Here is a 26,648-nt window from a genome sequence, read left to right as displayed (position 1 = left end):
CCTGTATACACAATAAAACAAAGTGTTTGCTCTCAACAAATTGAAAATCTAGTTGAGAAAGTAGACCAACAATTACAAAGCAACAGAATACAATGGGAGCACAGAAAAATGGTTCTTCGTCTAGGATGCGCTCATTGGAAATAGCGGCCAGGGGAAGGAAGATACATTGAGTTGGGAGGCATGATTACAAGTTGTTTGGTGGGTTGTCAGGGATATGGAGTGCTTGGTGGTCATCTCAGATCCATGACTTGATAGTGTGTGGGAAGAGGAAAGAGATATGGGGAGGATTAGGGATAAAAAGGAAGGCGGAGTCCAGGTTGACTGAGAGATCTTTGGAAAGTTTTCTGCCATGGTGTGGACCTTTACAAGTGGCATTTCCATAAAATCAAGAACAAGGGGCCAAAGTGAAATTCTTGGTTACTTGAGACCATCTGGTGGTAAAGATAACTCATTAATGGTGAGTTATAACTCATTAATGGTGAGCTCAGCTGCCAGGGTCCACCTTGGGTTCAGATGTCATCATCCTTCCTTGACCCGCCCTTGGAGGAAGACTTACCATTCTTCCATTCACCGCTTGCCCACTGCAACATCTCTTGCTCTTGTTGTCAGTGAGGAGTCCTAAATTTGCAAAATCCCCTTTCTGTTGTTATAAGCCATTGGGCCCACCTAGAACATTTACTACTATGCTTTGTCTATTACAGGAGGTAATCACAAAAATACCAGTAGTCTAAATCAGCTTAAAAATATATACGAAATGAGGCAGCATTTTTTAACTTAGGAAGTTGAAAATGACTTTTTAAAGTGCTGGCATCGAGTATTAGTAAGAGTATGAAAATGAGCATTATTCAAATTGTTATAATCTTACTGAAGGGCAACATGGCAGCACTTATCACACTTTTAAAAATAGGGTGTTATTTTTAAGAGTTCTGCTTCCAGGAATTCATCATAAAGAAATAATGGAAGATGAAGTATGGTAGAATGATTAGAAGCTTCACTCAGTGGTCATGCAGACCTGCTTTACATTCTGGCTTTACCACCAATATGCTGTGTAGCCTTGAGGAAGTTGCTTAGCCTCTTCAACCTTCAGTTTTCTCATCCGGAAAAGGAGGGTGACGATAATTCCCATCTCACTGAGTGATGCAAATTGAAAGAGAGGATTCATATAAAGTGGTGATCAAAGTGCCTTAATTAAGTGCTCAATAAACACTGGCTATTAAATATAGAAGTTTGATATATAAGAGTAGCATTTATAGTAGTGAAAAACTAGAAAAGCTGTAGCCCTTCAATAATGAGGGAATTGTTAGATTACAATCCATCACATTGGAATATTTTGTTATGACTAAAATTTATATTTTAGAAGATGATTTAAAGGAAAATATTCACAATAGGTTATATTAGGGTAGGCCTAATATTATTGTTTATTTATTTATTTTTGAGACAGGGTCTCGCTCTGTCGCCCAGGCTGGAGTGCAGTGGCATAATCTCGGCTCACTGCAACCTCTGCTTCCCAGGTTCAAGTGATTCTCCTGCCTCAGCCTCCCAAGTAGCTGGGATTACAGGCACCCACTACCACGCCCGGCTAATTTTTATATTTTTAGTAGAGACGGGGTTTTGCCATGTTGGTCAGGCTGGTCTTGAACTCCTGACCTCAAGCAATCCACCTGCCTCTGCCTCCCAAAGTGCTGGGATTACAGGCGTGAGCCACCGCACCCAGCAGCCTAATATAATTTTTAATGTATTTATTAGCATTGAATGAGACAGCAAATACTTTAAAGTGTTTGGAACAGTGCTTAGCACATGGTAAATGCTGAACAGATAATAATACATACAACAATGTTTTAGATTTTTTTCTTGTATTTTTTATAAAAGCATATATTTGTTTTGTAGTCAGAAAAAGGTTAAAGAATAAAGATTGATTAAAAGTAGTATAGGGTGGAATTATGACACTAATTTTCTATTTTATGTTCTCTCTGATGTCTGCATGCTTAAATAAACATTTAAGTAAACTTTAAAATATTTTTATATTTGAGGGTAGTGTGGCAGGAAAGATTCACAGTCAGGCAGTTTATTACTTCTGGCAAATTACAAGTTTCACATAAAAAAAGCACATATAGTCATTTCTCCAAAAAAACATACCCACACCACCAATAAGGACATGAAAAGATATTCACCATCTTTACTGTTAGGGAAATGCAAATCAAAACCACAGGGAGTGAGATACCACTTCACACCAAAATACGGACAATAACAAATGTTGGTTAGGACATGGAGAAACTGAAACTCTTATTTATGGCTGGTAAGACTGTAACATGGTACAGCCACTGTGGAAAGCAGTTTGGCATTTCCTCAAATAATTAAACATAGAATCACTATATATTAATAAAACTATAGTTAATATATGTCATATTCTTGGAGAAAAACATGCATTACCATATATGACCCTGTAATTCTGCTCCTAGGTATATACCCAAGAGAACTGAAAACACATTCCATACCAAATCTTGTATGAGAACATTAATAGCCATATTATTTATAATAGCCAAAAAATAATACCTCACCTGAGGAATGGAAAACAAAATGTGGTGTATCCATGCTATGGAACATTGGCCATAAAAAAAGGAAGGAAATACTGATACATGCTATAATGTGGATGAACCTTGAAAACATGCTGATTGAAAGCAGTCAGATTCAAGGCCATATATTGTATGATTTCATTTGTATAACATGTTCAGAATAGGCAAAGCAGATTAGTAGGTGCCAGAGGCTGGGGAAGAGGGAATGGGATGTAACTTCTAATAGGAATGGGGTTTTGTGGGGGTGGTGAAAATGTTAGAAATTAGATAACAGCAATGGTTGCACAATTCTGTGAATATATTAAAAACCACTGATTTATTTTTTACTTCAAAAATGATTCTAAAGTACATTAGAGAGAATAAAACTTAAAGAATAGCTGAGAAATTATTGGGAAAAACAATGAAGAACACTCTACCATTAGATACTTAAATGTTTATTAGTAAGATAGAGTAATTAAAATTGTGATGCTATTTCAAAAATAGACTCAGTAATGGAACAGAATATAAAGTCCAGAAACAAATTCCAGTACATAATATGTACATATTTTATTAATGATAAATATGGCATTTCACATAATTAGAGAAAGGATTCCTTGTTCAATTTGTGATGCTGGTAAAATTGGTTGACTTTTTAGAAAATAGAAAGGTGTTTTTTTTTTTTTTAATCTTAAATACCAAATTGAACTTTAAATGGAATAAAAACCTATATGAAGAAAAGAGACTCACATTATGCTAAGTGAAATAAGCCAAGCGCAGAAGGATAAATATTGCATGGTGTCACTTGTAGGTGGACTCTAAACAAGTTGAACTCATGGAAATAGAGAGTAGAATGGTGATTGCAGGAGTAGGGGTTGTGGTGGGGAACAGGGAGTTGCTGGTTAAAGGGTACAAAGTTTTCAGTTAGGATAAGTAAGTTCTGGAGGTCTAATGGTAGAACATGGTAATTACTGTTAATAATGTATACCTAAAGATTTCTAAGAGCGTTATCTTAAATGTTCTTACCACAAAAAATAAAATACTTATGTGAGGTGATGGATATGTTAATTCACTTGATGGTGGTAATCATTTCACAGTGTATACATAAAAACAATATGTCGTACATCGTATATGTGTGTGTGTGTGTGTGTGTGTGTGTGTGTGTGTATATATATATATACACAATTTTAATTTGTCATTTATACTTCAATAGACCTGAGGGAGAAAAGAAAAAAAAAGAATTTTACTTGACTCCCAATCTTTAAAAAAAAGAAAAGAATTTAAAAAATCAGTTGCAGTAATATATCGAAAATAATATTTACAACACATATGACAAATAGAGACTTAATATCTTTAATATGTAAAGACCTCTTACAAACTCATAAGAAAAAGAATGACTATCACAAATAGTAAATTAGATAATTCATAAAAGTAGAGAATTAGGCAGAATAGGCAGTTCATAAATGAAGAAACAAAGGAAAAGTAATCACAAGAAAAGATATTTAGGCTTAATGATAATTAAGGAAATGTAAATTAAAATGAAACATGATTCTTATTAAATTAGTGAAGATTAAAGTATTGATGATGAATTTAGGAAATAAGCATTAACATGTACTTCCAATAGGAGTATAAATTATACAGCCTTTCTGCAGGGCACTTTGACAGTATATATCAAGAACTTTATAAAATTTTTTTCTTTGTTCCAGCAAGCATATTTCTACAAATTTCTCCTAAATAATTAGATATGTACATAGATATATATATGAGCGTTACTTATACAAGAGTAGAAATAAACGGGAATGGTTAAATTCTGATAATCTTGAGGGTGAAATATTTTATGAGTTAAAAATTATAGAGTAATATTTAATGCCATAGGAATGTATTTATAATTGAAGTAGAATAAAATTGGTACAAAAGAATATCCCAGATTTTTCTTAAAAATAAACTCTGTGCATGTGTATACATAGAAAAAAACCTGAAAGATTTGTTTTCTGCCAGAATGTTACAAGTAGTGATCTCTGGCCAAGAAAATAATGGCTGATTTTTGTTTGCTTTTTTATATTTTTCCATATTATTGGAATTTTCTATATTGATCATTTTATATCACTTTTATAATCAGAAGAAAACCCAAATGTTGTTTTTAAAAGTTTACAGGACCTATGGCATATGTATTTTTAGTAGTCTTTCATTTTTAGCACGTTATCCTTCTTTTTCATAGCCCTGCATCTGCAGTTTTCTTGTAGTTTATTTATTCACTTATTCATGTTTTCATATGGAAGTAGGAAAAGAAGGATATTTAACGTATATCATATAAAGATCATTTATCCCATCAGTACTGTACATTAAAGCCATATCTTTATATAGTATCTTTAGATCACTTAAAAGTTAACTGGATCACTTAAAAGTAATTGCTGTCTTTTTTAAAAAAAATCATTGCCTCTATCTTTATATCTTTTTATTCTAACAAGAAAATGGCCTGAAATTCCAGTTAAAGTTTCTTTCATTTAATATGCATCTTTATATCTTAGGGAAAAGAATATAGTGGATTTTCTCTTTAAAAGCCTAATAATTTTTTTAAGAAATTGATTTTGTTGAAAATATATATGTATTTTTTTCTTTTTTGAGATGGAGTCTTGTTTTGTCGCCCAGGCTGGAGTATAGTGGAGCGATCTCGGCTCACTGCAACCTATACCTCCCAGGTTCAAGTTATTCTCCTGCCTCAGCCTCCCAAGTAGCTGGGACTACAGGCATGCACCACCACGCCCTGCAGATTTTTGTATTTTTAGTAGAGACAGGGTCTCACCATTTTGGCCAGGCTAGTCTCCAACTCCTGACCTCAGGTGATCTGTCCGCCTCAGCCTCCCAAAGTGCTGGGATTACAGGTATGAGCCACCACACCCAGCCAGAACATCTTTTATATGTGTGCTATTTTTGCCTCAAAATTAAATAATAAACTGCAATTTTATACGTAGAAATAACCAGTTAGAAATAATCTAAATGTTTTCATATTATAGAAGTTCATTTTAAATAAGTGGAGTACTCTTTTTCAATCCATATTAAGAAGCCGTGCCAAAATAAAAAAGCTGCTGTATTATAGCCAGAATGTTCTACAGGTTTATTTTTCAAAAATGTAATAAATGTAAGATTGATTTTTATTTCAGGTAGGAGTTTATCTGGTGCTATTTTTTGCTCACCTTTTAAAATCAAATAAAGATACTGTTTTCCATTTCTCAGAGACTTGCCAGCTATAGCCTCTGGAATAAATTTAGGTGGCTATGAATAAACTCATTGGAACTTAAAGGAGATGTTTAAAACATATCACTGCTACAACTTGACTATCTTGGCTTGAAGTAATCTTACTATTTGCCTTATTTATTAAATTGTTCATTCATTTCATGAAATATTTGTGTATCCACTTTGATGTCAGTAGGTATAGGGGGATTGAAGTATCAGATAGGAATGAATAAATATCTTAAAGCCCTCACTCACTGAGTTTAATGGGAATGAAGAGATGCACTGAAATTATTTAATAAATGTGATGGAATACATAAGTACTATGGGGGTTCAGGAAAAGGAAAGATTCCTGGGGAAGGAAAATGGTGTAAGAAATGGAAAAAAGATCATGGTACAGGAGAAGGCATTTGCCTGGGACCTTTGACGAACAGGTAAAGGTGTCATTCAGCATTATGCTGTCTGTATTGTTAACTGTTCACAAATGTATGTCTTTTTTCCTTAGCTGGTCTGAAAATCCTCTGACGGAACGTGGTAGGCACTTGATATATCTTTCACTGATTTATGTTTGCGACCTGTCCAAGACACTCTCAAATAAATTATTTTTGCATAAGTGCTGCTTTTTAAAAAATCATTTCATTTGAAATTCTTTAGTTTGCAAGATATTGGTATCACAAAGATTTAAACAATTTGCTGCTGAATTTTATTTCAGTTATTTTAAAACCCATTTATTATTAATGTTAAATAAGTTTGAGACAAATAGTTAAAGTCACGAGCTCTTGAAAAAATCTTATAATTAGTGCATCATATTTTTCTACTAATCCCTTATAATTAAGTAGTGAACAAGACAAACACGGTCTCTGCCCTCATGGCACTTATACTGAAGAACAAATAATTTCACTGAGCCTATTGTTGTAGAGATAATAAGTTACATATTATACACATTTATTAAATGTAAAATAAAGTTTATATCAAGGTAATCTGAGTTTATATTTTTCTTTTTACGTCAGCATTACTTGTAAATGAATACCCTAATGCTCATCATTATTTTAGAATTTGACTTTCCTTCTCTGTGTGTACCAATCAGAATGTGAATAGTAAAGGTCTAGGGAAAGGATGACAAATGAGTCGTTAAATTCTTATAGTCTTAAAGAAAAATCTATCACTTGTATATGGGAAAGAGAAAATTTGCATGTATTAAGCTTCCACTAAGTGAGAGCACTGTGCTGGACATTGTGTACAAAATATTGGTAAGAGTGGTCTTGTCAAAAAAGGAACAAATCAAAGAGAAATCAGAGGCAATAATGGAGAAAGAAGAACCTTTGGGAACTCTTCTTCTTACTTCCCTTTTTTCTTCTTACAAGATTCTTCTTGATGAACTATCTTCTACTAAACATTGGGCATCTATGCACGTTTCAGACCACAGTGGATTTCACTACCGCCAGTTTTTGCTTAAGTCTTTGATTAGCCAAACTGTGATAGACAGTTCTGTGATGGAGCAAAATCCTTTGAGAAGTGAGCCAGCCCTAGTTCCTCCAAAAGATGAAGAAGCAGCAGTTTCAACAGAAGAACCAAGGATTAATCTTCCCCATCTTCTAGAAGAAGAAGTTGAATTCAGCACTGATCTTATTGATTCCTACCCAGGACATGAAACCCTTTGGTGTCATAGGTAAGAAAAGGGAAAATCTATTTCCTACACAAAACTGCATGTCTTCATGAGAGCTGCAGAAGGTGTTAGTTACACCTGATTCCTGCCTGCTTGGGTAAACATGGTCATCTGATTGTGGAGCTTTGCCTGAGTGAATACAAGAGGTTTTGTGTTACCATATCATCATCATCATTAATAAGAGATTCCTCATGTAGATCTCTGCCTGCAGCTTAGGATGGTGATATTCAACCTTGACTGTGCAACAGAATAACCTGTGTTAGTTTCAAAATAAAACAGAATCAAAAGTTTGTTGACTCCTTCCTTGGAGATACTAATATAGGGACCTAGCATATCTAGGATGGATTGCTGCCATCTCTCTCTTTTTTTTTTTTTTTTTTGAGATAGAGTTTCACTCTTCTTGCCCAGGCTGGAGTGCAATAGCACGATCTCGGCTCACTGCAATCTCTGCCTCCGAGGTTCAAGCGATTTTCCTGCTTCAACCTTCCAAGTAGCTGGGATTATAGGTGCCCACCACCACACCTGGCTAATTTTTGTATTTTTAGTAGAGACGGAGTTTCACCATGTTGGCCAGGCTGGTCTCGAACTCCTGACCTCAGGTGATCTGCCTGCCCTGGCCTCCCAAAGTGCTGGGATTACAGGTGTGAGTCACCATGCCTGGCCATTTTTTTTTTTTTTTTTTTAGAAAAAGCTCAACACATTGATGCACAGTCAGGATTGAGATTTGATTAGACCCCAAGAATAAGGTATGCTTTATCATTTTTCCAACCCTGATGGTCTGCAAATTAACTTACCTGAAGTATAATCTCTTGACACTTTTTGTTTAAAGTGTAAGAGAATTTCTCTTTGAGGGAGGGGAAAGTCTGGTAGCAAAGAGTGAAAAAGGGTTAGCAACCTATCAACTTCAGTTGTGAGTAAATTTGACAGTATGTTGGAATGAAGTCACGTATGTGACCCCTTCCCAGCTTCATTTCTTTTGGATCTTCCTTTATTTGGAGGTATCTTCATCTTCATAAATACAGATTCTACTTTAGGCCATAGCATTGTATTTGTAAATGAAAGACTTGCCTGTGCTAGGCAGGAAGGAGGTAGACATTGTTTAAAATTGCCTATTTCTAAAGTTATTGAGATTTTCTTTCTTTCTCCAGTCTAGTCTGTCTTGCAGGTTATTTGAGGAGACCTGGTCAGCTGCTTTTCCTTACTAAATATATTCAGAACATAAAAGATTATCTCCCCTCTTTGGCACCTTCATTAGTAGAGAATGCTCTTTTTCTATTAAAACCAAGACACTTATTTCACGTTTTCAAGAGGGAAGATAGATCTTTTAAGCTACTGGCATACCTCAGAGATATCACAGGTTCAGTTCCAGACCACTGCAATAAAGTGAATATAGCAATAAAGTGAGCCACACAATTTTTTTTTTTTTTGTTTCCCAGTACATATTAAAGTTACTTTTACATTACACTGTAGTCTAAGAAGTGAGCAACAGCATTATGTCTAAAAAAAATGTGCATATCTTAATTAAAATACTAGGTTGCTAAAAAATGCTAACGATCATCCAACCCTTCAGCAAGTTGCAATCTTTTGCTGGTGAAGGGTCTTGCCTCAATGTTGGTGGCTGCTGATTGATCAGAGTGGTGGTTGCTAAAGTTTGGGGTGGCTGTGGCAATTTCCTAAAATAAGATTGCAATGAAGTTTGACTCTTCCTTTCATGAAAGATTTCTCTGTAGTGTGTGATGCTGTTTGACAGCATTTTGTCCACAGTAGAACTTCTTTCGAAATTGGAGTCCTTTTAAACCTTGCTGCTGCTTTATCAACTAAGTTTGTGTCATATTCTAAATCCTTTGTTGTCATTTCAACAATATTCACAGCATCTTCACCAGAAGTAGATTCTATCTCAAGAAACCACCTTTTTTTTTTTTTTGGTTCATCCATAAAAAGCAATTCCTCATCCATCCAAGTTTTATCATGAGATTGTAAGCAATTCAGTCACATCTTCAGGCCCCACTTCCAATTCTAGTTCTCTTGCAATTTCCACCACATTTGCTGTGACTTACTACACTGAAGTCTTGAACTCCTCAAAGTCATCCATGAGGGTTGGAATCACCTTCTCTCAAAGTTTTGTTCATGTCGATATTTTGACTTCCTCCCATGAATCACAAACGTTCTTAATGGCATCTAAAATGGTGAACCCTTTTCAGAAGGTTTTCAATTTACTTTGCCCAGATCCATTAGAGGAATCACTATCTGTGGCAGCTATAGCCTTATGAAATGTATTTCTTAACAAGACTTGAAAGTTGAAGTTTCTCCTTGATCCATGAACTAGAGAATGAATGATGTGTTAGCAGTCATGAAAGCAACATGAATCTTTTTGTACATCTCAATCAGAGCTCTCACATGACTAGGTGCATAGTCGATGTGCAGTAATATTTTGGAAGGAATCCTTTTTTTCTGAGCAGCAGGTCTCAACAGTGGGCTCAAAATATTCAGTTAACCATTCTTTAAACGGATGTGCTGTCAACATAGAGGCAGAGTAGATAGCATAATTCTTAAGGGCCCTAAGATTATTGGAATGGTAAATGAGCCTTGGCTTCAACTTAAAGTCACCAGCTATATTAGCCCCTACCATAAGTCAGACTGTCCTTTGAAACTTTGAAGCTAGGCATGGATTTCTCTCTAGCTATGAAAGTCCTAGATGGCATCTTTCAATAGAAGGGTATTTCATCTACATTGAAAATCTCTTGTCAGTATAGCTGCCTTCATCAGTGATCTTAGCTAGGTCTTCTGGATACCTTTCTGCAGCTTCTACATCAGCATTTGCTACTTCACTTTGTAGTTTTATGTTATAGAGATGGCTTCTTTCCTTAAACCTCACGATCCAATCTCTGCTAACTCCAAACTCTTTTTCTCCAACTTCCTCACCTCTCTCAGTCTTAGAATTAAAGAGCATTAGAGCCTTAGTCTGGATTAGGTTTTGGCTTAAGGGAATGTTGTGGCTGATCTGCTTTTCTATCCAGAGCACTAAAACGTTCTCCATATCAGCAGTAAGACTATGTTTTGCTTATCATTTGTGTGTTCACTGGGGAACCACTTTTAATTTCCCTCAAAAACTTTCCTTTGCATTGACAACTTGGCTAACTGGCACAAGAGGCCTAGCTTTCAGCCTGTGTCAGCTTTGGACATGCCTTCTTCACTTAGCTTAATCATTTCTAGCTTTTGATTTAAAGTGAGAGACCTGTGACTCTTCCTTTCACTTGAACACTTAGAGGTCATTGTAGGATTATTCATTGGCCTAATTTCAATATTGTTGTATCTTAGGGAACAGGGAGGCTTGGGGTGAGGGAGAGAGATGGGGGAAGAGCTGGTTTGTGGAGCAATCAGAACACACACATTTATTGGTTCAGTTTATCATCTTATATGGGTGTGTTTGTGACACCCCAAAATAGTTATATAGTAACATCAAAGATCACTGATCACAGATCACATAACAGATATAATAATCTTGAAAAAGTTTGAAATATTAGTAATGTTACCAAAATGTGACACAGACAAAAAGTGACCACATTTTGTTGGAAAAATTGTGCTGATAGACTTGCTTGATACAAGATTGCCAAACCTTCAGTTTATAAAAAATATAGTATCTGCAAAGCACATTAGAGCAAAGCATAATATAAACTAGGTATGCCTGTATTACATAGGCCGGTTTTCTACTGCTGACTCATTGTCATTAGGCAGCTTCTCTAGCCTTTAAATTTTACCCCCTGTAAAACTGGTACATTATGTGCTCCCTGTCTGCTTCAGAATATGCAAGGAAAATGAATAGAATTCTCTTAAAGGCTTAGAGTTGCTAATGTGAATGATGAGATGTAACAACCTAGAACTTATACAGTTCATTGTACATAGATGTGCCCCCACTGAATTGAAATTTTTGGAGATTAGACGCGGGAATCTTCATTTTTAACAAACAACTCTAGGTGGTTGTAAGGGCAGGAGAATTGCTCTCCTCGGAGGGAGAACAGGAACTGTATCTTTTAACGTGTTTTGCTCAGAGCCCAGCACATCCCCAATGCAGTGGATGTTTAAAACTGTAGTTGGTGATGGATTTAGGGTAAAGCTCAGTTGACTTTTAGGGAATAAGACCCACTACAACAGATATGTTATTTTTATTAAAGTATTTGATAGAGGCCACAGATTAAGCCTCTAAAGGAACTGTTCAATCCCCTTATTTCTGAATCACTTGTCTTCTAGGATATCAATGAGATTTGTCTTGGTTTTGTTTTATATTTATAACTTATAGCAGAAATAAGACTGTCACATATTTCTAGTTTTTTATTACAGTTACCATAGGGTACCATCTTCAAGTCATTATCATCTCAGTAAATGCTTATGAAAAACCTTAGGACCGTATTCTTTCTCACAAACAAACCTGTAAGCTGGGGTTATGAGGCTTTCTTTGTCCAAATATCCTGGAACATCATCTCTACTGTTTTTCCTCCTTCCTCTGTATAACTTGGTTATGAAATGGGCAGTGAATTGAATACTGTATGTTTTGAAATTGCAAACTTTTTTTTCTGGAAAAGCTTGACTTTGTAATGTGATTTTCTTTATTCTCTTCCTTCCCCCCTCTATCGCAGGCGGCATATTTTCTATCTTCAGCATCACTTAAATGGTAGGTTTCCTCACAGCATGACCCAGTTGTCACCTGCAGACAGCCCTGGGGGGACTTTGAGTGACTTGCACCTTATCCCAGCAGGCTCCCAGCTATCTCAAGCAATGGAAGTAGATGGACTGAATGACTCTAGCAAGCAAGGCTATTCCCAGGAAACCAAACGCCTGAAGCGGACACCAGTTCCAGACTCCCTAGGCCTAGAAATGGAGCACAGGTTCATTGATCAAGTATTGTCCACCTGTCGGAACGTGGAGCAAGCCAGGTTTGCCAGTGCATACAGGAAATGGCTGGTTACTTTGAGTCAATGAAAGAGGTGAATTAGTCCTATGAAGTTCCCCTTTTAGTGCAATATTGCTTTCTTTTATTATTTACATAGTTGCATGAACTGTTTACTATTGTTGGCTAACCATATGTTCTTCATCTTTAGGTTGAAAGTCCGTAGTAAATCTTTCATTTTATTTATTTTGTAATAACTGGCATTCCTGTGGGGATAAAATAATTGTATAGTTCCTTCCTGCTGAACAGCGAGTCTTAAATTTTCTGTTTAACTTCTCACCCTTTGTATTTCTATATGTGGGGCTTCTCATTTGGTTTTCCTGATTGGTTCACACACACACACCTCTACTCCCCTCAGTCCAATTGCTGCATAGGCAAATTCTTTTAAAAATTAAAAATTTAAGGCCTAGGCAGGAGGATTGCCTGAGCGCACGACTTTGAGACCTGGGCCACATAGCAAGACCCCATTTCTACAAAAGTAAAACAAAATAGCTAGGCATGGTGCTATGCAACTGTGTTCCTAGCTACGCAGGAAGCTGAGGCAGAAGGATTGCTTGAGCCCCAGGTGTTTGTGGCTGTAGTGAGCCATGATTGCACCACTGTACTCAGCCTGGGCAATAGAGTTGAGACCCTGTCTCTAAAACAAATTGAAAATAAACATTTATGTTGCAGTTCAACTTAAGAATGTTGGTATGAATGCCGAATAACTTGATGTAATTGTTTTGAGAATCAAATGGCTAGATGGGCGAATGTGTAAAAATATAAACTAGTTCTCTTTCTCTAGCATGTTCTACCCAATTACCAAAGTTAGAAGTATCGGAATTTATATGAAAAAAAGGCTTCCAATGTAATCCAGTTTTTAAATGGTTATTTAAAAAAAAAAACTAATGTAAGAGTTTATGTAATTGCAGTAAAGGAAAATTATTTTTATTGCTAGTTTTGATAGATTATTTTTACCTCAAATTTGGTATATGCCAAAACACATCAGTCCTTATAAAATTGATTTTTTTTCTGAAAACCTGGAATGCCATTTTTAGCTATTACTAGTTTTTAATTTCAAATTCACTTATGACAAATGGGAGAAATATATAAAGAGATCCATAAAAATATTCCTTTTTAAAAATCTAAATTATTGAGGATACACTATGGAAACTATCAAGTTATCATGAAGTGACTGTTAAAGTTTACTGGCAAATGCCAAGGAAAGGAATAGTATGTGCAAAACAAAACACTTTGATACTGAACTTAATCAGGGATGAGGTACCAAAGTATCCACATTATAGCTGTATCTTATGTTTTCAATAACAAGGGCTGAGTTTTTCAGGTAGGTGGGGTGAGGGTGGGGAATGGCCCATGTAATGTCTGCTTTCTTATATTTGCCCTTTTGTAAATGATCTGTTTCTTCTTTTCATATACTTTGTTTTGCCAATCCATTACATATTTTTTGTCACTTTTGTGTGTCATTTTTGTATATCTTTCCTTTCTTACTTCAGGGGTGTGTCTTCAAGATTTCTACCCCCTATTTGCAATGAATTTCATACCTCATCTAAAATACAGTCATATACCAGAAATATGAAGAGTGGCCCTTCTAAAAGTTTCCCTAATGATGGAAGCTGTCAGTTGTCCTATCTCTGTGCAGAATGTGAGTAATAGTGGCAGAAATAAGTGTGACAACAATGCTTTGCCTGTTGTTCTTTTTACTTGCTAGGTAACTTGTAAAGTGGGGATAAAGATGTAGGGAAAGTAAACCTGTCTCTCACTGTTATGGAAAGCCTGGACTTGAGTTAGGTAGATTGCCTTAAAGAAGAAGAAATACATCCTTTTCTTTGGCATCATGGTTTTGTTGAGTGGCAGACTGTTGAAGTGAGCGAGACTTAAGAACGCCAGAAAAGTTGTCTAGCCTGGCCCCAGTAGACAGAATTTGTTCTTTCAGGTCAAAAGTTACCTTTTTATAGCTTTTATATTATTTAGATGAAAAAATACCATTATGAACATAATTCCATGGCCCTTTGTGTACAAAGCATATTTTGAATCAAATACCTCAAGGTCCACCTAGACCTCTATGGATAAAATCATAAGTTTATGATTTTTAGCTCCTGTGAGGGTTTGGGGGCAAACTACACAGAGAAGACATGGGTGGTTCAGCCCATTCCACTAAAATATGTTGCCAGATTCTGGCCTAACTCAGTATTACCTTTTTTCCTAAGAATCATTTTTCACATTTTGAGTAATAGGGCTTATGCTTTGATGTGAAAAAATGTCAGGAAATGAGTGTAGACAATACCCTATAAAACACTAGCTAATTTTTATAGTGCTCCATGCCTTTGTGTACCTTCCACTGATTATCTTGCCCATCTTTTGTGTAAACTATTTTAATATCTTCTAAGGCTCTTAACCCACTCTTTTCTGAAGCTGCACTGTCCTTTAATATGTCTTGGTTCCTTCCTAAAAGTTTTAAGTAGAGAGAAAAAATACAAATATCCAAAGGATACTGTTAGTATGTAACTTTTGTGTGCTGCTTTATTTCTAGAGTTTGCATTTTTTAATTGTTCATTCACAGAAAATCCTAATATTGCCCTATATGGTTGGTTTTTTTCCTAAGTGGTTAATATTTAAACCCGCTAGCTGTAGCATGATAATGTCTTTGACTGAGCTCATGTAGTAGAAAGGATGTGTCTGTTTTCTGGGACTTATTAGTCTTCACTTATTTTTCTATAACAATCTAATTGTTAAAAGGAAAAGGTGGCTTATTGACATGTATTTCATTAAACTTTCACTGGAAGAACAGTGGGTCATCGTACCATACTGTGGATTAAGAATACTACTGACAAGCAAAAAGCATTAAGCTCTGTAACTGTCTCCACCACCACCTTCACCCCACCTTTAGTGTACCTTAGTGTACTTTAGTGTACCTATTTTGGCAATACGGTGTTTTCCAGATTCTACTTGTGCCCTGCACATTGTGAGGATTCATTAAATATTTATTAAATTAATGAATGACTAATAAGAAGAGAAAGATTGTGAGTGATAAGAATGAGTGATGATTGAGAAATTGATGGATGAGTGCAATGGATTGTGAATGAATGATGCTTTCTAGTTTCGTGATACTTGGGAAGAGCTATTGCATATAGAATAAGTTGATTTAGACTTTTTTTTTCTTCATTTCATTACCTTGTTTAAACTTGTTAAATCCCAGCCAAGAAATACAGCTCTGTAATTGTCAATTAACTGTATTATAATATATATTAAAAATTTGTAGAGCTAAAGAACCCACTTGCATTAAGAACACCACTTTCTGTTCATTTGTGATACTAGAGGACAGATCCTGCATACAGAGCCGGAACTGCCTTTAATCATCTGAGGAAATTCTTTGATTTCAGTGACTTACTGATCTGTACCTGTGCACGTATCATCATTTTATGCTTCTCCTTTTTTCCCCGCAACTTGAACTGTGACTCTTTCAGATATTTCTTAAATCTGTGTGAGTCATTTTTTAAGCTTAGGGATTTGATACGTATTAATACCCCTTTGTCTTCTCTAGATTTTAGCATTTTATTACCTCTTAAGAAACTCTGGGCCCAGACTTTCAGTCATATTTCTTATTCCTATGGTACAGTTCTCACTTAAAGGCTTAATTATTAGTAGGGTTAAATATATACAGGTTATCTCTAAAAGTACTTAAATTTTTAAATAAGGGCTTATGTGATACAAGATATGGAAACAAAAGTTTTTGGATTTTTATGCAGTAGTTTGCAGGAAAGTAAATACGTAGTAGATCGTATGCCACTTAGGTATGTTCAGGTCATGCCAGTTTATTCTTGTTGGGCCACACACACGTATGTGTGTGTAAACGGAATTTTTAGTATTGAAGCAAACAAATTGTCAATTTAATAACTTTCTCTTACATAGCACAAGATGGCAGTTACCACCTACTGTACAACAATCTAATAATCCCTACCTTAGTTCCCCTGAGTTATAGAAGATGCTAAACATTTAGTTGTAAAGGGAAGTAACATGATTTTTTTTTTCTAAAAAGCTGTTTTAAGCTAACTGTTATTTTGCTACTGGAAAATTATATTTTAAAACTTAAAGATATTTAAAGTATGCTAGAAAATTTGAACCTGATAACAACTGAACCTTTTGTCTTGAATAAATTTCTCAAATAGAACTGTGCAAACCCTAGCACTTTATGTGTTGCTGCCTCCCCATACCTAGGTATGCTCTGTAATAAGCTCCCATTTAATGGAGAGATGTGTGGAGGCACTGGGAAGTTAATGAAGAAGAAAAATCAACCCCAAGAATTCCTTATTGTCACATAGTGTCTTTTAAAAAATAACTATAGAGACTGTGTTAATTCGAGTGCCTTTCTTACTTTTTTGGGAGCAAGATTATATTTAATGTTTAAGAAAACAGGATGGAAGTTTTATCAAACAGTTGATTGTGGCCCATTGTTTTATTTATTCCCATCGCTAGGCATGGCCCCATAGGGTATTTTATCCTTCAGTGAGAGACTGATATAAGCAGGCAGGATGCTTTGATTATTCCATTAGTTATCATTTTAAGCACCCTACCAAGATTTAGTTCTTTCTTTCTGGCAACTACCGTTTTGGGTGTTGGAGGCATCCCATTTAGAGGATGGTGTGTGCACAAATAGATTAGCCTGAAACCTGCGTCCAAAGGGAAACAGTGGCACTCTGCCCTAAAATAAAGGCCAGAACATTGTCCTTAATGAATCCTTTGCCTTACTTTAGGACCTTCCTTCCCTCTCAAATTCAGGCATAATGTAATATAGTTGAAAGGGGGAAAACAGTACTTGCTTTCTTTCAGATATTGGAGGAAAAGAAGTAAATGCATAGATGAAATGTTAAATGTATCATTTTATCTGTTTGTATATGGAGAAGGGAGGGATAGGAATTCCATATTTCAAGATAGCAAATATAATTTCATAGAAATATATAGCTAAAGATTCCAAAGTGCTTTTACAGAGAACTGTTGAATAATATATTCCTAAAGGGCAGCAATATGCCATGTTCATGGTGAAGACAGAAAACCAATGTATCAGTTGTGGATCTCAGGTGGGAGAGGAAACCTCAGGCTCCCAACTTTGACTTCTCTACTCTCACCAGGCCATGTTAACACTGTAAAACCAAACTCTTTGCTAAGAACAATACAGGGCAGTAGTTTACTCTGCTGATGAAACCTTGTGCTTCCAAGAATATTAGCTATATATAATTTGTGCTTTCTGGACAATAGAATCGTCCAGAAAGGTAACCCTGACATTACTTCTATTAGTCTGTTGTTATTCCTCAGGGTGTAGAAGATTTAGTAAATTTAGGACGAATTTTATATTCAGTGGCAAAAAGAAAAGGCAAAAATATGCTAAATATATTATTAGCTCTTAAATTTTAGTATAGATCGTATTTTTTATAAACTATCACAAGTACAGTAGCTAGTAGATATTCTGTGACTGCCTCATTGTTTATCTTGCTGCTTTGGTCCCTATGGCTCTAGTATGAACATTCTTGTGTCTTCTGTGGAAATGATTTCTGTGTTATAGTTCCATCTTTGGTAGAGGTGGGGATGATTGTATTTTGTTTTAGTTGACATCATTCTCAACTTTTAGAAATACTGTTGAGGAAAATGATTACCGTTGGTTTTCAAATTGACAACTATTTTGCTTCCAAAGACTTCAGTTTCCCTTTGTTTTATGTGTAGACCTCATATATGTTCAACACATTGCATACTGCCTTGCACATTGTAGGAATTCAACAAGTCGGAGTTGATAAAAGCTTAGAAAGATAAAGCTAGCTTAGCTATCTTATCATCATTGTCCATATTCTTAGCTTTGGGAAAAATATACCATTTTGCATAAAATACATAATCAGTTTCAAATGCATAAGGCAAAGATATACAGTTGCACAACATTGCAAGTGAAATTTACAAAGGATTTTTATTTTTGTGTATGCTAAAAGTACTCCTACTTAAAGCAGTTTTCTTTATTAGTCCAACACCTTCCAGCAAAGTTAGAAACCTAACACAAGTGCTCATTTGCCCAAATTAACCAGATAGTTATGTAAACTGTTCATATTAAGTCTTTAGTGGTTTACAAACAATAACATTCTGGCTTTTCTTCCATACCTTTAAGGAATCAGCCTTAATTTTACGTATGGCAGTCACTTTCCTCAAGGTACTATGCAGCATACTTTAGATTGCTTATTTATCATTATAAGGTGATAGGTAATAAATTTGAGGTTTATTTGTCATATAATTTCATATGTCCAGATATTGATTCAAAGAACATTCTATTAGAAAAAGTTTATAAATTATCCTCCCTTACAAATACCATCTTGCATTTGGAGCAGGTATTTTTTTCTTATTAGTTAAAGACTGGGTACAGTTATAGTAGATGCTCAATAAATGTTTAGTCAGTGATTGATCTAACATCAAACTAACAGCTTTCAGAAAGGAGACTGTTGACATCTTTTCACCAAGGAGTATATTTGTAGAGTAATATATGTGTGGAATTTTGAAATTATATCATTTGACATGATTTATGAGGCTTATTTAGGCTGGAGTTAGTAACATGTAATAGAAGTATTATTTATACAGAACATAGTTGAAAGATAGGAGACGTGAAAGTTTAAGTAGTATTTTCTTGTGCAAGGCATATTAATAAACGTAATTAAATGTCTTAATAAGCAGCTGGCTGAACTCTAGAGAGAACTACTGTAGTCTTCTGCAATCAGTCTCTGTATTGGTATATCCAGTACTATCGGGTTTAGGTTCTTTTTATTTTTCCTTAAATCTTACTTGTTTCTAGCATCTTAAGAGTGGTAATGGTAAAATGTGAAGTTACAATAAACTTCTGCTTGTTTTCTCAGAACGTCTTTGGCATGAGGGAGAACTTTTTGTGAATGATACAGTAGTTTCAGCATCTGTTAATTTGTGGTTTTCAAAGCATTTTTGACAGAGTTTACCTAATGTAAAAAGATTAAACAGTTTTATAAAACACAAATAAACATTCCTACCTGAACTGTGAGGAGCAGAGTGTATAGTACAAATGTAATTAGGCATTGCCTCCTGGCGAGGTTCTTGATGCATGACTATGATGCTGGCTGCTGACTGAGGTGACCACTGTCAGTGTTGTATTTTGGCGTATGTTGTTTTTAGGAAAATAATGGAATGCATTCTTAGATTAACTTACTGTTTTTGAGTTGGAAAAAATAAAAGATGAGGTATTATAAGTATGCCAAATATTTCTACACTACAAAAGATTAAAAAAGGAGAGGGAGAAAAAAAATCAAAGGCCAGTTATGATTTTAATAGCATCTAATTTTTTTTTTGACCAAATTTTTTGGACACTAGTCAATTGCATAATTTAACATGGAGGAGCTTTCATTTAAAAGAAGTTCTCAGCTACTATATTCTGCCATTAGAATTCACCATGCCTGTTAATTTTACATTGCTTGAAGATATAAGTAAGCTGCCATCAGTATTGTTTTAAGATTTTCTTATAGTTTATGTTTAAATGGAAAAGTTATGTATATGATCTGTGGTGCAGGGTCAGGCCTTGGCCATTAAAGATAAGTTTGGCTAACTTATTTTACTGAAGAGACTAATGGTCTTCCCTCTGTTGCACTATGTTTCTTGATCTATTTTTCCCCAGTGTAACAGTCTACATTGAAGTCCTTTAGCTCTCTCCATATACTAATTGACATTTGTTAAGGATTCAATATGTTGTTAATTCTTTTTACCCTTAAAATGCATATCTTTCAGAGAGATAATGAATTTTGCAATAATTTATATGCAGAGTGTGCTTATGGGTTTCTGGGAGTTCAAGTTAGTACCCCAGAGTGCTTAAAAGTATGATGCTAAATTGTAAGGCTAATGTAATGACTATAGATTATCTATATCCACATTGTTCAATAGAAATATAATGTGAACCACAACATAATTTTTAATTTGCTAGTAGCCGTATTAAAAAAGAAACAAGCGAAATTAATTTTAATAACATTTTATGTAACCCAGTATATTAAAAATATTTCAACATGTAATCAATATAAAAGATTATTAATGAAACACCTTATCTTCTTTTTCTTCCATACTAAGTCTTAGATTTGAGTGTATTTTGCACTCACAGCACATCTCAATTCTGACTGGCCACATTTTAAGTGCTCAATAGTCACATATGGCTAAGGGCTACTATACTGGACAGTACAGATTCATAGAGTACAAAGTATGACTTTATTTTAACTTTGGAGATGGTGAGGTAGGCGTGTAATTATGGTACTTTAAAAATTCAGAATATTTAGAAAAGCATCTAATAGAATTATCCACTTGTTTTCCTTCATCTTCATTTTAATATGTTCTAGAAGTAGGATTAACCTGTTCCAATTTGCCAAGCATTATTAAGGAGGAATAATTCCATACCATGTAAAATACCATGATATGCTGATTATAATACATTATTAACAAATTTTTAAGTTGCGTTCACTAAATTCTGTCCTGTTTCTTCAAAATAATATAGCTTAAATTGCATGTTAATTGTATATCTTACCTATTTTGTTTTTATATTATTCTTACAATGTAATCATGTATATTAACAAACAGCCCTGGGATTCTAATCTTCCTCTGCAACTGTCTTCCAGGACTTACTGGCACTTATTACACTGTGATAAGTGGCAGAAAAGTAGAATGAAATATTCTTTTTCCATTAGATTTGTTCTTATGTGACCATGTACCAAGCCAGCTATAAAGTATTGTATTTCTGTAGAATATGGAAAATAGTATTTGTCTTACCTTTGCTAAATGTTCGCAATTTCTAAGTAAACCTTTCATCTCCTAAAATGAGTGTTAAGTGTGATTTTGTTTTCACTTTTGGTGCTTTAAACTTGAGTCTAGTCTACCAAGCTTTCCATTTTATTTGCTTTGATGGTGGTGGGGGGATGGAGGTGTGAACTGTTGTCTAAATGAAACCAATAATTTTATGACCTACATTTGTAGAAAGAATAAAAATGCCACTATGTCTAGAACATAAAAGAAATGTCACAAACAAATTAGAGATATCGCCACAGTTGTTTTTAAATTGTATTAACGGTGACTAATTGCTTTATAAAAGTTATTATGACTAGATACGCTTTTTCCCATCTATTTCAAATGAAGCTGTAGAACACATATAATTACTAGGTTATTTTAGTGTTACATCCTATGTTTTCTCAATCCTGAGTCTCACTTCTGTATGTTATAAGCCAGATATAGTGGTGTTACTTACACAATATAATACATAGATAGACTCCAAAAGGTGTTTGATAAAGTGGATACTTTTTTTAACTCAAATTTTAAATATTTCAGAAGTGTTTTATGGGAAAGACCTATATTAGTTTATCCCTTGACTATTTAGGATTACATTTTATATAATGCACTACTATTATGTATATTTTGGGTAGGAAACAGGATATCAAATTTATTTTGCATGATGGCAAAGTACTACAATTTTTTAAAATTGCAGTACTGGCTAGGTGCAATGGCCCACACCTGTAATCCCAGCACTCTGAGAGGCCCAGGCGGATGGATCATCTGAGGTTAGGAGTTCAAGACCAGCCTGGCCAACATGGCGAAACCCCGTCTCTGCTAAAAATGCAAACATTAGCTGGGCATGGTGGCACACACCTGTAATCCCAGCTACTCGGGAGGCTGAGGCGGGAGAATGGCTTGAACCCAGGAGGCGGAGGTTGCAGTGAACCAAGATCATTCCACTGCACTCCTGCCTGGGTGAAAGAATGAGAGTCCGTCTCCAAAAAAATAAAACATAAAAAATAAAAAAAGTAGTGTTTTTGCACTGATACATTAGGAAAGAAAACTAGCTTAATTTGAATTAATAAGCAAATTATATAAGAAGTGTGACAAAAGTTGGTCTTAGTTAAGTGCTTCCTTGGGAAATTGATTTGCTCAGTAACATGCTTTTTGAAATGAAAGATCAACAATAACAGATCCAAGATGATACATTAGCCAATTATATTTATTATTTATAGATCAACAATAACAGATCCAAGATGATACACTAGCCAATTATATTTATTAAATATGATAACCCTTTTGTCATTGGTCTACATTTAGCAGATAGCACAATTTTCCTCATGTTGGAAGCTCAAAGTTTTGCTTTTGGTACTCTATTACTTAAAAAAAGAAAAGGTATTTTTTATGAGATGTTTAAATAGCGTAGCTTTTGTCTGCTAGAAACTTACTCCAAAATGGCCCTGTTGGGCATCAGCTTTAAGTTACAGTGTGCCCTTTCTTTAAGAGAAACACAATAGTATCATTATATGTGTCCAGTGTCACAGAAGTAGAATTTGAAGGGTTGCTTGCCTCCCCACCTTAGCTTTAAAAAAATGAAGCAATAATTTACATCTTGTTTTTGATTTCACAGAGAGATTCTTAGAGTAATCCTGGCTGTCAGGATTCTGAGTGCTTTACCTCTTCTTAATGATATGAGCAGCAGACAGAATGGTATTTCTGAATTTACTCTTTTAGTATTGGAGAAGTCTGATGATATACAAATGTCTCTTGTATCAGATTTCTCATATGCCTCTCACAATAACTACAGCAGCATGTTCAGCGAAAGGTCTGTGTAGGGAAGCTAACTAGGCTGAATTGACCCTCTATCATATTTTATATTCTCGTATTTTTAAAAATTGCTAGTAACCTCACCAGATACATTGTTGAGAAAATACTGAAAGGTAGTGACTAAATGGGACAGGTGCAACACCAGTCACCCCCATTTGTTTTACTTTCAAGTAAGTTGTGTAGTCATACCATCTACTGACATCCCTTGGAGCAAAAATAATCACATTATCTCTTGTTTATAACTAAATGAGGATACATCTAGTTGGTGGCATTGATATGTCTTAATTTCAGTTATTCCATGTGGATAAAAAAAATCATCTTGTGTAGCATTTATTATAGTAGAAAATCACCAAGAACTACAATGTGCAACAATAGATTGAGTAAATTAGTGTTTTCCTGTAGAGGTATACTATGCACTCATAAAAATAGAACTTATAATTACAAGGAAAAAAACCTCATAATAAGTTTAGTTTTTAAAAGTAGGTTACAAAGCAGTATGTAAATAAGATTCTAACTTTTTTTTTTAATTTAAATCCCATTTCTAATCATAGCAGGACCAACCTTCATACTGAACACAACTAAAAATGTTGGAAAATACATTAAAATTTTATTTAAAGCAGATAAATTAAAAAACATCATACCAAGACTGTAGAATGCCAGTAGAAAAAAAAATCAAAAAGAGCTAAAGACAAAAGATTAAACTGATAACTTACTTCTTGACAGCAACATTGAATCAGAAGACAGTGGTAATCTAGAATTATAAACAGAAAACATTCTTTGGTGAATGAGAATAAAGTACACATACACAATATGAGTCCATTCATGTAAAGTGTAAAAATAATCATTAAAGAAAAAATTATTGCAAAGATCAGGATAGTGGTTGCATCTAGTTGGGGAATGGAACCATGCCAGGGACAGGAAAAAGATGAAGAACTTGTGGGACACTGACAGGGTTCTGTTTCTTGGCTTTTCCTTGGGTATATGTTCTGCACACATACACACATATGTATACTCATATATATGAGTATATACACACATATATACACATGATATATATGTATATATAACATACTATGTCTTTTTCTAGTTATATTCACAAAGAAGAAAAACATTGGAAAAATTAGGGTGCCATATTCATGACTAGATAACACGTAAAACATTCTTCCAGCCAGGCGAAGTGACTCACACCTATAATCCCATCACTGGGAGGCAAAGTTGGGAGGATTGCTTGAGGCCAGGAGTTTGAGACTATCCTGGGGCACATAGCAAGATATCCTGTCTCTACAAAAAATAAAAAAATTAGCCAGGTGTGCTGGTGTAGGCCTGTAGTCCCAGCTACTCGGGAGGCTGAGGCAGGAGAATGGCATGAACCCAGGAGGCGGAGCTTGCAGTGAGATGAGATTGCACCACTGCACTCCAGCCTGGGTGACAGAGCGAGACTCTGTCTTAAAATAAAAAAATAAACAAATACTGAAACAACAGGTTTTCCATATGAAAAAGAGGCCCAACTTTTACATAATACACAAAAATTAATTCAAAATGAATCATAGAATGAAACATAAAACTAAATCCATAAAACCACTAGAAAACAAAATATCTTTATGACCTTGAGGTAGGCAAGATTTAATTGGACAAGACATCAAAAGCACTAATAAGGACATGATTAAAAAAAAATTCAAACCTAGAAGGGTATGCCACACACATGTAGGGCTATGTGCATGCTCAAGAAATACCTGAGAAGGCTGTAACTCTAACTCCTTATTCACTTTAAGGCTATTCACAAACAGGAACTTAAGGCTAAGGCAGAGCTGAAAACTACCTAAATGAATGTGGAAGTCTTGCCCCAGCATGCACAATGAGCTCCTCAATAATAAATGGGAGATTTGTTGCTTTAAGGAAATATCTGTCCCAATTACTAACTGACCACCATGCTACTGAGAAGAGACCTCAGTGGCCACCTGTGACAAAAAAAAATATGGACTTTTATGAAGTTAGTTCAGAAAAGCCACCAAACAACAGTAGCAATAAACCTGGGAATGGTGGAGAATCTGATTTCCAGAATTGGCACATTATATTATTCAAAATGTTCAATTTTCAACAAAAATATTGCAAGACATGGAAAGAAACAAAGTATGGCCTATACCAAGGAATAAAAGCAAACAATAGAAATGGCCTCTATGAATGACCAGACATTAGACTTAGAAGATAAGGAATTTAAATCAGCTATTTTAAATATGTTCAAAGAAGTAAAATAACTATATTCAAAGAACTAAAAGAAAATACAAAAACTATGACTCATATATGTAATATATAATAGAGACTATCAAGAAAGATTTTAAAAGGAAAGAAAGATTCTGTGAAAAGGTACACTAAATGCACTAAAGGGGCTCAATAGCAGATTTGACTAGGGAGAAGAATCAGCGAACTTGATGACAGGTTAGTTGGCAATAAACAGACTGAGGAGCAGAAAGAAAAAACAGCAAAGAAAAGTAAATAGCTTTAGGGATCTGTGGCACACCATCAAGCCAATCAGCATGCACATTATGGGAGTCACAGTAGGAGAAAATAGTGAAAGTGTTAAAAAGAAAACTTGAATATATAATTGCTTTAAACATCCTAAATTTGATGAAAAACGTCAATGTACAAATTCCAGAAACTCTGAACTCTGAGTAAGATATATTCAAGGGGACCCACACAGACACATACTCAAATTGTCAAAACCAAAGAAAAAGAAAATTTTGAAAACAAGTTACTTGTCATGTGTAGGGGATCCTCAATAAGATTAATATCTGATTTCTCAGTAGAAACTATGGAAACCAGAGGGCAGCAATAGACATGTTCTAACTGCTGAAAAGTAAAACTCAACCAGGAATTCTGTATCTGGCAAAAATTGTCCTTCAAAAATGAAAGAGAAATTAATAAATTCCAGATCAACTAAAACAGAGTTTTTCACTAGCAGACCTTCCCTAAAAAGAAATACTAAAGGTAATGCTTCAGACTGAAAGGGCACTAGACAGTTACTCAAATCCACGTGGAGACAGTGTGATGTATTTTTTATTTGTAACTCCTTTCATTTCCTATCTAATTCAAAAGACAACTGCATGTAGCAATAAATATACATCTATGTTAATAGGCACACGCTATATAAAAATGTAGGTTGTGGCAAAAACACCATAACGGGTGGGTAACAAAACTATAAAGGAGCAAAGTTTATATCTAGTATGAAAACTAAGCTGGTATTAATCCAGACCAGATTGTTATACATTAAGATGCTAATAGTTTTCCCTAAGAAAATAACTCAAAAATATATTATAAAAGAAGAAATGACAAAGGAATTAAAATTGTACACTAGAAAATATCTAACAAAAAGAAGGCAGTTATGAAATAATTGAGGAACAAAAAAGACATATAGAAAGCAATAACATAACAGACATAAAGCCTATCTTATCAGTGATTACAATAAAATAAATGGATTAAACTAAGTAAAAGGCAGATATTGGAAGAATGGATTGAAAAAAACTGGTCCAACTATATGCTGTTTTCAAGTTACATACTTTAGATTCACAGATACATATAGGTTGAAAGTAAAACGATGGAAGACGATATATCATGCAAACCCTATCTAAAAGAGCTA

The 26,648-nt window shown here is 34.8% G+C and overlaps 1 protein-coding gene across 7 annotated transcripts in view; it reads left to right on the top strand.

Moving 5' to 3' along the window:
* Positions 1-21,238, top strand: part of PTAR1 (protein prenyltransferase alpha subunit repeat containing 1) — a 50,959-nt gene extending 29,721 nt beyond the window's left edge. For 3 of the 7 annotated variants that reach the window (XM_054501689.2, XM_063649594.1, XM_054501694.2), the window contains exons 6-7: positions 7,145-7,449; positions 12,081-21,238. In XM_054501689.2, coding sequence (XP_054357664.1) covers positions 7,145-7,449; positions 12,081-12,423 — 648 coding nt within the window. In that variant the 3' untranslated portion in view covers positions 12,424-21,238. The remainder of the gene's footprint in view (positions 1-7,144; positions 7,450-12,080) is intronic. The other 4 variants (XM_054501693.2, XM_054501692.2, XM_054501696.1 and 1 more) reach the window with 4 other exon arrangements.
* The last annotated feature ends 5,410 nt before the right edge of the window (positions 21,239-26,648 follow it).

Source organism: Pongo pygmaeus, chromosome 13, assembly GCF_028885625.2.
Source record: "Pongo pygmaeus isolate AG05252 chromosome 13, NHGRI_mPonPyg2-v2.0_pri, whole genome shotgun sequence".
NCBI lineage: Eukaryota > Metazoa > Chordata > Mammalia > Primates > Hominidae > Pongo > Pongo pygmaeus.
The sequence above is the reverse complement of the archived record's forward strand: the minus strand, read 5'-3'. Positions and strand labels throughout refer to the sequence as shown.